Genomic DNA, 14,273 nt, shown 5'->3' on the forward strand with positions numbered 1-14,273 from the left:
TATACCTACTTACACGTCATATACCACGTAGTAGTATGTATATAACGATGACGTGTGACAGATGTGCAGAGAGGCGACTTGCAACGACGGTGTCGGAATACCAAAGCTGAGCGGAACAATGGCAAAATGTATGTAAACATTAATATGTACATATTATGTGGGTTTACGTTGAGCGGTTTTGCGATGGCGAGCTCGATTCGTAGGCAAAACTCTTTTCTGAAGAAAATTAAAACAATAAAATCGTCTAACTCACGCCGCGAAGTCTGTTGTACCTTTGCAGGGCTTATTAATAATGGCGTATTTCCAAATATTAAAGAATTTTTATCATATGTCATTTAAATAATACATCTTTTATTATTATTTTTTTTTTTATAATTTTGTTGAAGAACTTAAAAGTTAATTTAATTTTTGATTAACTTCATTAAGTTAAAACGTTATTTTCTTTAACTTTTTATAAAGAAAAAATGGTTGACACCAGCTAGGCTTACTTTATTTTTTTTTTACTAACTCAAACCTAAAATGTAATGTTTATTTTGTATTCCTATAAACTGCAACTGCTTCATTGAAGTTTTTCATTTCTAAGAATAGTCAAGTAATTCACAGCAAACGTTATTTATCCCCTAAATATTCTTTGACCAAAAATAAAAATCGATTGAAATATATTAAAATAAAATAAAATTGAACACAAAATATACTTAACTTCATAAAATTTCACGTTAAATGTTAGTTAAGTTAAATTAACAGAACCCCAAAAGCAACTATACCTAATTATAAGTTAAGAAGTTATAATACAATTAACGTTTTAACTAGTTAATTCACAGTCATATTGAATAAAATACAGACGAATCACATATTTTACTTCTATGGCTAATATATATATTTATATTTGAGAATGGTTATTTGTTATATAAACCCGAAAAAAATCCAGTTTTGATTTTAAAAAAAAATACAGAATATATTGTTATTGAATCAATTTATAATGTTTATATACATGTAATTTTTTTTTTTAAATTATAAATAGAACATTCGTACTTAAACTGTATCTAAACTTTATTTTATTTTAAATTTTTATGTGTACCAGAACCCACATTTCGATATGATCATAATTTAAGTATAATATATTACTATCTATAATGTTATAAATACTTTCAGGTCCATTGAGATTAATAGACTACGATTTGTAAAATATAAAATACCTAAATTCTCTAAAAACTATGAAGTAACGTGCAATTAATAAATTATTTATTCAATACGATATAAAAAATATTAATTGAAACAGGTATATACAAATATTTAATAAGACATCTTTATGCAAATTGTACAAACAAATGATATACCTAATATTTTGTCAATCTTGCTGCGCCGGAAATCATTATGCATTATGAATAGGATTTTTTTGTTAAAAGATTATGCGTAGTAGTGTATTATAATCTTCTCAAATTCTAAATTGTTAAAGTCCAAAAGAATATTCTTCAGATTTAATTTTTTCCGGTATTTTTCACTTTACAGAAAGAAGCTTAGTATATATAGCGAGAAAAACACGCAAACCTGCAATATCTACGTGTATACAACAATAACAACCTCGGTGTATGTATAATGGCAACAAAATATTATGAATTAGGTATAAACCATAGAACACGTATGTGGTCGAACTTTGAATGCATAATATCGGTTTCACGCAATGCACATTATACATAATATGATTTCCACACGGCATGCGCATCTGTTTAAGCTCTGAGTATGTATATACGCGGACATACAACGGGATGCAGTAGTATGATATAATATACTTTGGTATATATACAAATATATTATAGTTTATTATGCACTTTATACTAGACGATAATATATTGTAATATTTCTGTGACAAAAACGCCTCAGATTTAAATAACATTTTTACTTGAAATACATCGATTCATCCAAAACATTGAATTATAACAATTTTTATAAAAATATTATGTGAATAATTATGAATAGTGTAAAATGTATTGTTACGTCCAATGGCCTCAGATACCGCTGATAATTTGTTTAGTAAAAAAAAAAATAAAAAAAATAATGTTAATTTTATAAACATGAATTATTATTTGCTGACTGTATATGTGTTGCTCTATTATTATTATGCACTGATGCACTGTCAATACTCATTAACTATAGGTAGTAAAACGGAGACAATAAAATATTGCGTCTATAATATATGCGTATAATATATGACAATATTAATTTTCTTTTTCCTACATTAAGTTAATTTTGTACATATATAAACTAAATTTTTTTTATTCTTGTAACTAATAATTTTATCTTACATCAAAATCCGGATTTGCACATAACAATAGTATACTTTAATTTATTTTTGAATTAAATTTTTGCACCTATATTTGAGTGGATTTTTATTAGAGGTTGTATGGAATATTTCAGTTTTATTTTACGGATCACAGAAATCCTATACTAATAATACCTAATTATAAATGCTGCAGTACTGATAAAAGTCGAGTAGCTCAAAACTTCGTTCACGAAATCCGCACGAAAAACGTAACGTGCAATTATTGATAAGTTTTTTTTTTTTTTTTTCACCATGGACGAACACGAATCCTATTCGAATAACTAAACGTACCGAGTGTGCAGCTGTATAGCTGGTACCTACAAACAGAAGTCACTGCTGCTGTGTGGAACACGTGTAAACGTCGTCATCGTTTCGGAACGCATTGCACGTGAGTACATGTGTTACATCCGTACGTGTAGTATAATATATACATCACAGCGGTCTTCCTCTGTTACGTGACATTTAGATTTTATTGCTTGTGTAATAATGTACTACGTACGGGAAACAAAGAGCACGAGAAAAAAAAATAGTATAGAAATAGAAATAGTATAGCAATACAGAAATCGGGTGTTCTCGAACTGCAGCCATGAACCGCAGTAGTTAAATTATAAATTATAATAATGAAATAATTGTATTATCTGTTTTTGATAATAAAATTCAAATAACATACACACACTCAAAAACATAATATTTTAATGTAATTATTATTACATTGTGAATACGCGTGTTCGTGACGATTATTCATTTTTCCTAAAAATTTCGTAGCGTATAATATGACGTATAAACATGATATACCTACCGTGCAGTGTTCACCAATTTAGGGAACACTAAATTTCTCGGTCGGATTATGTTGGAATAAATCGAATTTTTTTTTACAAGCTAGTGATGGTATATAAATACACATTTTCAGATAAATTTCAAAATTTTAACCCTCTCGATACGCGCATGCGCAATCAAACTTATTTTATTTTTTTAATAGCAACCGGTATTTTTGATACCAAATTCGGATAGAATGAACTTTTTTAAGTCGTTTTGACCATTTAACCATGGCTCTTAAACCAAAAATGACTGAATGAGAGCCATTCAAATTTTAATAAATAATAAATTTTTTCAATTCATTATAAAATGCATAAAACCATTTATAATTATTTATTTAAAAAAATTCAATTTATTCCTACATAATCCGGCCGAGAAATTCAGTGTTCCCTAAATTGATGAACACACGGTATATATTTGAAAATCAAATACTGAACGGGTGTTGTGTTTTGTTTAAATTAATTGACATGCAGCTGTGTTTGAAGTTTTGATTTTGTCCATTTGACCATAATATTATGTCACTCTAATACTATTATAACAATTTTAAACATTCATGAAATTCGAACGTTGAAATTGTTAGAAAGTTATATAGAACTCAAACAAGTAAACAATAATTTATAATTTCCGTTTATAAGTTAAAAATCAATATTGGTCCATCCAGTAAACATTAAAAAATGTAAACGTTTTAGTAATAACCTAATGTAAATAAAATATCATGAGAAATGTATACGTATATATTGTATATTAAAAAATTTAAATGTTGAAATAATGTTTGTTGTAAATACAGAATTTCTCTGAAGGTACCTACATATATACATTTTATATACCATGTGTTGATCGAAACAGGGAAAACTATATATAACTAATAAGTATTTTATGCTTATTTTTAAAATCAGTTTGTGCAGGAACATGAAGCTAGATGTATAAGCAGTTAGCTTTATTATTTTCAAGCAATTACCTGCCCTTATTATTTTTATTTCATGTTTGAATAAATTAAATTGTATATACCATTTCATTATACATATTATAGAATTGAAATTTAATAAATGAGCATATTTTTTTATTTATATATTTTTTAGTCCAGAGCACCGTGACTCAATCAGAGTTCATCAGTCTGACCTTGTTTAATTACGATTTTATTTCGTTATCATCAAACAAATGAATACTTGAAATAGCTTTCATTCAATAAATTTTTGGTTTAGGCTACAAGCTGACCTAAATAAAATTACATTGAAAATTTGGCGAATCCAAATATAATATAAAAACGTCCTTAATTGGGTGGTGTCCGTTATGAGAGGTTTCACTATACTTGACATATAATATGTACCCATATTATAATACCATAAAGGTGTAATACTCACATAATATGCTCAATGCTTTGGATTCCTCTGTTTTCTCCACAGAATTTTGCGCCTCGCACCTGACCAACGAATTGTGCAGTCTCCTAGATATGTTAAACAGCCACAGTTCGGACGTGACTTCGCTCAGCGCGAACTGATCGTTGACGAACCACCGGTAGTTCACTTCCGGCGGGTTGGCTTTCGTCAGGCACAGGAACTGCACGTCCGACCCTTCGACCAGCTTCCTCGCGGGCCCGGCAATGACCAGCGATATCTGTGAAACGATAAAAGACGTCCCGACGTTAAACATGAAAACGATAAAATAATAACACGTGTATTATTGCAAAATATTGTATGTAGGTATAGGTTAAAAAATTAAAACTATTATTAACTATATTGATCAGAACATCGTTATATATACAGGCTGAATTTTTAAGTATTTCTTTATTAATTTTAATAAAACCTCTTTTTTTGCTGAAAATTATCAAATGGACGATTTTTTTGTTTTGAGGACTTGGACGGATCTCAATCAAAATTATAATGAGTATTTTCTGAATTTATTATTAAAAGGTTATGATACTAATGATACGATAATCTTTAAAAACTGATTTTACATAAATATAATAATGAATGAAGTATTTATATACTTGGACCATTTTAACAAATTATAGATAATGATAAATCTATAGTAATTAATAATATTTTCAAATCATCTAACCATACTTAACCCATTGCCAAGACGTATTATTCTTAGTAGGTACACAAATTAATATAACTTAAAATCTGCTTGAATATTAATTTAAATACATCAAAATTTTTTCAGAATTTTTCAGAGTATCCAATTTTCGTTCCTCATCTAGATTCAGTCATATCTTGAAATCACAATCAATCATTTTCTCTAATGGATCTTCATCCCTATGCTATGAAAAAAATGAGTAAATAACAGTTTATTTGCATATCAAATGATATTATAAAACTGTATGGAAATATTTTGTCATCAAATTTTGTAACTGAAGCCACAACATGGTATGAAATGTGGAAAATGATAAAAAAAAAACCATTAGATTCTATTGAATACTTAGATTTGATCGAAATGTCAAAAGATTTTTATCCAGCTGTAGCCGACGCCAAGTATTGAACGTTCATTCAGTACTTTAAGGCGAGTCAAGGCATGGAACAGAGCCACTATGGGTGATAACCGATTGTCCGGATTGTGTATGATGAGTATACATAGAAAGAGACCAGAAGAGGATACCAAATTCATTAAAAATTCAATTGAAGAATTTGGAAAAAACCTAGGCGCTTACAATTGTTATTTAAAAAATAAGTACTATAATACATACTATAAATAATATAATATATAGACAATTATCTGTGAAGTAATATTATCCTATAGTAATAAATAATAGAAATAATGTAGATAGGTAGTTCTGCAAAATAAAATAGTTTCAATACCATTCAGTTTTTTTAATTTAATTAATTTTTTTAAATTTTTGTCAAGCAAGTGGGGTTCAAGTGCACCCCTCGGCCCTCCCTTGCACCACCCTCATGGTGCCCAAACAAAGATGGCTTCAAAGGCCCGAGTACAATGAAAACACAGTTTTTTCGCGATCAAATTTGCGCTTTTCAAAAATATAATATTATGATGTTTCGTATAAAATATAAGAGCTTAACGCAGCTGTTTTTCGCCTGTCGACATCGGTGGCGAACTTTAAAATTAATATTTTGTTATATCCACCTTTCAAAACATCACGCGACAACGTGCACTGTACAGATTAATCGATTAGAGCCGAAATATTTTGGCTCTTTTTTTTTGTAAAAGTTAAAATTGGATTTAATTTTATATGTTATATATATATATATTTTTTAAACATCGTAGTACAGTTTTCAACAGCTGGTCAACCACAATGCCGATGCCAAATTGAAACTGATAGTCTCGAAATTAACAGACAAACTACCTGATGAAAATATGCAATAACAACTGCTAGTTTGAAGCTATCTCGACAAATCACAAGATGTATTCGTCTTTACGTTTTAAAATTATGTAATAATTAAATATTCATAAGTTATTATGAGCTGATAACAATAAACTTCATAGTAAGTAGTTAACACTGGTTGGAAATTTTAAGTAGTTAACTACTTAAGTTAACTATACAGGTTAGAGAATTCGATTTTTACGTATAAAATGAATTAATGTAAAATATAAATGGTGTAAATAAATGCAACACAAAATAGTCAGTATAATGTTCTGCTTCGAAATTCGAAATTAAGAATTCACGATGCTATTATCTAAAATGTAAAAAAAAAACTTAAAAATAAATACCGATAAAAATAATAATAAAAAATACTTGGAAAAAAAATAAAAATTTCTAAAAACGTTAAGTACGTAATACTTTCCAAGGCAATTAATGATGTTTACTGTTAAAAGAAATTACCTCTTATAATAATAAAAATAATAACATAACGTTCAACTTATAGCATTTACATAGTATTATAATATTAACTATATCTACCGATGTCCGACGTAATATATTGATTGAACGCACTAAAACGGAAAGTGATAAAAAAAAAGCTCTTTGCTAGTCGATAAAAAATGTATCAGAAATAATATTGCGAGTAGCTGTATCTCATACTTATGCATCTACTTGGTCCAGGTCAGATATCACTTAAATTGTATATGTGTATAATACTTCCTGTGATATCGCCGCTCCGTAATTATTAGCGTAATGGCGCGGAATTATAAATCAAAAAAATTAAATAAAACCTTCGGTATTCTAATAATATGACGTGTACCCACTATGCGTGTAATATTACGATATAAAATCGTATATTATACGATATTATAATATTCGGGTTTAGATGCTGTGTGTACTATATTATATTATGCAGGTATAACATATATATAACGGCAGATGAGGTGAACTTATTTCGTATACCTTTACCAATATCAGCTCTAATAAGAGTTCGATTTTTATAATAACGTCTCGCACAAAACGAACGATCGGGAATAATAATTAGATCCTCTCCTCGCCGCGGCACATCACAACCAGCGTACAGAGACCTTACACCCATACAATAATAATAATAATATTAAAATATGCCACTCGATCACACGGACGATAGATTATAATATTATATATATATATATAGGTTACATTATTGTATATTGGGAAATTAGTATTTTTTTCGATTCCGACCGTATATATAGTATATGCACATATAGCCTGAAGCAATATATTATATTATGTAGGTATACAGGGTGATTTTTTAAGCATACTCTATCCATACTCGATTATATTATATTTATAGGTACTCGAATCCTGATTTTTGGACAATTTGAGTAGGTACATTTGATGACCATATTTTCAAACATTTGAGATATTTCGTACTACTTAAACACGATTCCATGATAATACTGTAGACTTCTATTTTTCAATGTGCAGTTATATACCAGATATTTTTTTGTTGAGAATTTTGATGAGTCCAAATAAAAATTTGAAAGAGTAGTTTTTATTCAATTATATTATAACTTTGTACATAGGTTGTAACTAAAAATAATAATATGTCTATGAGTAAAATGCTTAGACGATTTTAAAACGTTAGTACTATAATGATTATACGATCTACCAATATGAATAATTTGTAAAAACTGATTAAAGTATATAATAAACACTGTATTTAATATTACAAAGAGTTTTTATTTTTGTAAAATCATATTTTAAATATTGTTATTTTTAGTAAAACAATTTTAACAACTCAGGTACCTGACTTATATAATAGATTTATCAAAACATTGAAGAAAATCATCCGCTAAATATTTAGAAGTAAAAAACATAAGAGTTCTCATTTGAAAAATATAGAAGTTTGTATTGTCACAGGGCACTCTTTTATTAAGTATAGTACCTACCTACAAAAAATATCTGGATTTTGAAAACATAATGGTCTTCAGCAGATTAACTCGAAAATTCTAAAAATCAGAATCCAGACAAATGTAGGTACCTTCTGTTATAAAGAGAAAAATGGGGACGAGCATCATCAAAAAATCACCCTGTATGTATATAATATAATATGTAAGTGTAGGTATAACAACAATAATAGATCTGGTCCTATCTTCAGTAGCAGTGAACCAATATTATTATATACGTATACAGCGTAATCGCGGTATGGTGTTGTTATTTTTTTTTTGTTTTTTCATCGTCATCGTCCCGTCCTCAATGTGGATTCACACGCGCATTCGTCGTCTGTCTAGGCGTCCCCTGTGCCGTAGCCGGCGTGTTGTGAGAACGGAAAAAGAAACCCAAATTGGGAAACGGCTGGCGTGGATCGAGTGAGGGGTGGGAAGGAATAACGAGGGGGAAAAACTGAAAAGAAACAATAACCCGTGTAATGGTCGTCGGCGCCGCGGTGGCTGTGGAGGGGGGAGGGTGGTGGGTACTCCGTTAAACAGTGTCATTAATAAGTGTAATATTATTATTAAACATATTATTACGACAAGCGCGCTGTAGTTGTACTTGTAATAATAATAATAATAATAATAATATACGCGTAATGTGGACGTGTCATATGGGAAGCGGAGAAATCCGTTTCTCCGCCACTATACATACATGTGTGTGCTCAGAGCCGCGGCTACTCGACGTTCCCGGGGTGGGTAAATATATTATGTACATATAACATAATTATGTTATAAAATACGCGTCGACGACGACGACGAAAAAAAAAAAACGAAAAAAAATTATAAAACATAATAATAATACTATATAATATTATACATATGCGGCAAGGATACTCTACTGCAGACGACGTCTGTCTGCCAGGCGGTCGGGATTCCGGACTGTGTATACGACGACGGGAGATGGTGATGATTTTTTTTCTCGTGAGCAACACACGACGTTTTTAATGAGATGATATTATGCGCGCGCATCATTCTCTTAACGGTGGCTAATATACATTTATACAGCTACACACAAACTGTTCGAATATATTATATGGTGTATAATATTATTATATTAGTATAATAATAATAACATAATGCGTGATGATGTGTTTGGTAAACCGCTTACGACGACGACGATCGGCGACCCAGACACGGCTCTATTATAATATATATGGTTATAATTTCGAAAAAAATTATTTATTTATGACAGTCTGCGGGGAGCATCGTATTTTTTCCGGCCTCCGCTCGTTTTTTCCACGCATTTTTTCCCCTCTCGTTTTCGATAGCCCGACCATCATGATACGCGTGTGTGTTTGCGTGCAGCTACAGTTTTGAACGGAGAAACGGACACGACCGATTAAATCGATTTTTTAAACAAAATCCAAAAAATTGTGTAAAACCGACTGCAGTCCCCACTCATTTTTCAGGCACAAGTACGTTTATTAGCAATATTGTTCTCGTGCAAAGTAGCTAAATGCAAGAAACCAAGAACGTCACGTGATATTATTTCAAATCTAATACGAAATGTACACGCATTGACAATATTAGAATGCATATGAAACATTGTTCACGCATTCTGACATAGGCGGAAATCCGTTTAAAATATTGGAGATGGGAGGCTACTATTTTTTAATGAACCTAAATCACTGTTGCAAATTCACAATTACTGTTGTATTTTAGGAAGGGAGGCATTGACGGAATTTTTCAGGGTTAAGAACCCATCCCCTAATCCTCTCACCTTCCTCTAAGATTTCTGCCTATTTCGAAAGAAAAACTGACCTGCAAAGTAACGCATAAAAAGTACAGAAGGGACCCGGAGTTCATTCCGGAACTTTCTTTTAGTATACCTATTATTATTTATTAATTTTTTTTTAAAAAAACTTTATAAAATAAGCCACGGAAGTGTTTTGGTGCTTCCATCGTCCTCGGTCGTTTGCAGAATCCTATAGATTTTTTTCTCAAAGCTTTCCAAATCTATATTGGTCCAATCTAAAGGTCTTGGGGGAGAGGGGGGGGGTCTGCTTTGACATCTCTATTTCCAGATGGCTGTTATTAGTTAACATGGCATTATATGGATCAGATATATATCTTTTGTGCAGGTCTACACATATAGCTACCACCTATGCCATCGCCCTTTTAGATTTGAATATATTTTCAATTTTTTCGTTTACACCTGAGGGATTTCAACTCATCTCGTCTTTAACGATAATATATAAATATATATATATATATATATATAGTATATACCACCGAAATCATTGTAGTAAACAACTGTTTTATTTTTATTTTTCAATCGATCGACTGCAATCTCTATACATATATGATACGTAGAGGCATTCGTTGGCTATCCATATTATTACGAGCACATTACATACCTATAGACGTCATGTATTAAATTTTCCTCTGCACCCCGCAGTCCATCACATACAAAATAGTATTACACGTTTCCTCTTATTCAGGCCGATATGATGCGCGCGGCACGATAACAATTACTATTGTTTTACGTAATAAATTATTAACAATGTTACACGCGACGATATACCTAATAAACATATACATATACATAAACCTACTGTTGCAAGAGGTAGCCAACAGTCGTGATGTATTATTATATTTTTATTCCATTATTGTGTTTCGCAGCGTCCCGACGGCGGTATACGGGAACATCATACATATTATGGTGGGGGTGGGGGAGTCCGACAAGTTACATTAATATCAACCACCGTCATTGTTTTCGTCGCGAGTACGTGATGGACATGTGCAGGGCATCATATACACATAATAGTTAGGTACACGCACATAGTCATTGTAGAACCTTCGTATATAATATCATGTTAAAGTCTCCGCGGTAATGTCATAATATGTATAATAACACACTCTATCGTCGTCACTCGTCCATCGAGACGTATATTATTCACGTACCAACGGTGATATTAAAATAATATACTGTATCGCTGCTGCAGTATTACGACGAAGACGACGACGATTGTTCCGACTCCCGGATAGTCGACGACGAGTCTCGATTACGTGCTGCAGTTGTATAATATAACATACATATATCTACACAATATTATAATAATATTAGGTATAGCCGAGTAGGAAGTTGATGGGTAGGTACAGTTGGCGATGGTGGGCGGTACGAGCGTGTTTTTAAATTTGTTGTTTTAATAACACGATACACATTGTATGGATGATCGCCACGAGAGAATGAGTATCATGTTTTTCATAAATAATATATTATAATATATTATTTTAGTGTTCAACTACGTACCATATCAGCCGTTATATTTCATTTAAATATTAAAGGCACGTGGTAAGGTGTATCAGTAATAATTAATATCGCACTGAAACTCGTTACGCGGACGGGTCAGGATTTATATGAAAATGATGGGAGCGACTTGCGAGCAAAAATCGGATAACTGACTCGTTTGTTGATCGTGCGTCGTGCCCAACACGTTAAAATAACGATTTTAAACAGTTTTCAATATCGGACGCCATAAATACTACTATACAGGTAATAGGTATACGTGATAACGCGTTATACCTCGTATTATGTCTACCTATCATAAATCATATTACTGCGACTAGGTAACTATATTATTGGTATATAGTGCCCATAACTAAATAGTTAACGTTTCGGTCACGAGTTGAATATTATTAAATAGCTGGAAATCGGTACGGGTCAGAGACGTGGACACATTATAATCATAATTGTTTATTAAAACGATTTACTTAAAAAAAAAAAATAAATAATACGTATACACACACTAACTGCTAGCGATGAAATCGGCACGGTGACACACAGTAATGAATAATACGATTTTCAATAACATTAGCTGAATCACAAAATGAAAATTGTATGGAAATTCAAGTTTAAAAATAATATAATTTGTCTCGCTAAGGTGACTTTTATTATGAATATAATAATTCGTATTTTTCGAATTTTCCACGTTACATATCGAGCTCCATCACGATATTTATACAACATTCAAGTAGGGATATAATGCCACAAGGCGTGTAATGTTGAATAATATTATGTGTAAACACAAGACGGCAACAAGTGTCAAAATAATAATAACAACATTATAATATTATAAAATGTAACACGTGCAACAAGTCGTATACACGTGTATAAACGATCGAAATGACGTACGCACGCTGAAATAACTCGTCGTTATCATCATAATTATTCTTATATAAATATTTAATATTATATTACACATGTGTTGTGTTGTATCCGTTCTGTTGGCATGGGTTGAAGATAAAAGATAGTAGTGGTGCGGAAAGTAGAAAAATGTTACCAAACGCTAACGATGTTACCGGAACATCCGTTCTCTACAATATATATATATATATATACATTATACACAACTTATTCGACGTCAATATTATTAATAGGCATAATATGTTTAACCCGGCAAATGGTCACATTTTCCCGAAAGTTGACATCGTCGTCGATTATTACAGTTGTATTACAAAGTAAAGAATTTCAACTTCGTATAGCCATCGCCACACCACTATACAAATTCGACGGATAGGAAGAATGAAATTGCAGGTAAATACTGTATTTATGCCGGTGATCTGCAGTTATTGAAGTCAGGGCCCCCACATGGGGGTAGGGGGGTTCAGATGGACCCATGGTACCAGAGCCAAGATTTTCGAGGGGCCCGACACGAATGGAAATAATTATTTCAATCCCGGGCCGAAAATATTATACAGGGACCTGTTGAAAGTTGATCAAGTGTATCGCGGTAAGTTGCGGTTTTCAATATATAAATAATAGTCTGTTATTATATCGCATAACTGTTTGAATTGTTTAAAAACAAAAACCACTGTCATAATAATAATTGTAACGTGCATTTTTTTATCTGTGATTTTATCCGTAGCTCACCCCCAGTTTTTTTTTTTAATCACAATTTAGTTTAAAACATTAAGTGTTTCAGGGTTTTTACTACTCGATACCATTCTCACCCGCATCCTTCCAGAAAAATTTCCCTAATATTGTTCCTATATGGGACAGGGTCACAGAGAACATTATTTTATGCAGCGGATAGGTACCTACATTTATAATATATTATTATCAAGCATGTAGCTACGAGGGGAAGGAAGGGGCATCGTTCTCCCTAAACAAGGGCGTATTTGGGGGGGGGCGAAGGGGGCAATTCGCCCCCCCATAGCTCGTATTTTTTTCTAAATAATTTATTTACGCGAAACGCGAATGATTAACAGGAACAAATTACAAAGCTATAGGTAATCGACTGTAAATTAATTTTTAGTTGTATAGAAGAAAAATTAGTTTCGCCCCCCCCCCCCCATGGTCTCAACTCAAATACGCCCTTGTCCCTAAACACAATCTTTCCCCCCTCTAAAAATATTAAGAATAATTAGAAATTAATGTTGTTTTGTTTTGTATATTATAATGTCCCCCAAAATTTGGTTTGCCCCACCTGAAAATTTAGTCTGGCTGCGGGCCTGTATACGTCTTGTATTATACAGTATACCTATATTATCCTGTGAAATAATTTAAAATATCATACTCGAATTTGCAGGACGATAATAATAAACATAATGATAATAGCCATATAAAAAACGATAGTAATAATACCATTACAGGTCATAATAAAATGAAACTTTTCGCATTGTATAGCTCTCCGCGGCCGTCAATTAAAATCTCCATCTACCGCCTTGAAAAATATAATATTCGACGCTCGCCACTGCACTTACGTGCACACACAGAATTGGTTTTTGATAGTTGTGCGCACGGTTTAAAGATTCCGCGTCGTATAAAATATATTATAATATTATGTTATCATCTACGTCGTGATTCAGTTGCAATGGGTCGTATACACGACCTTGCGTAGGT

General features: G+C 31.7%; 1 protein-coding gene across 1 annotated transcript in view; it reads right to left on the bottom strand.

Moving 5' to 3' along the window:
• Positions 1 to 14,273, bottom strand: part of rst (irregular chiasm C-roughest) — a 266,079-nt gene that overhangs the window by 84,648 nt on the left and 167,158 nt on the right. Inside the window, exon 5 of the mRNA XM_089215933.1 lies at positions 4,498 to 4,750. Within this exon, the coding sequence (XP_089072059.1) occupies positions 4,498 to 4,750 (253 nt within the window). The remainder of the gene's footprint in view (positions 1 to 4,497; positions 4,751 to 14,273) is intronic.

Source organism: Diuraphis noxia, unplaced genomic scaffold (assembly GCF_037042655.1).
Source record: "Diuraphis noxia isolate RWA-SAM2 unplaced genomic scaffold, SU_Dnox_SAM2 contig0001, whole genome shotgun sequence".
NCBI lineage: Eukaryota > Metazoa > Arthropoda > Insecta > Hemiptera > Aphididae > Diuraphis > Diuraphis noxia.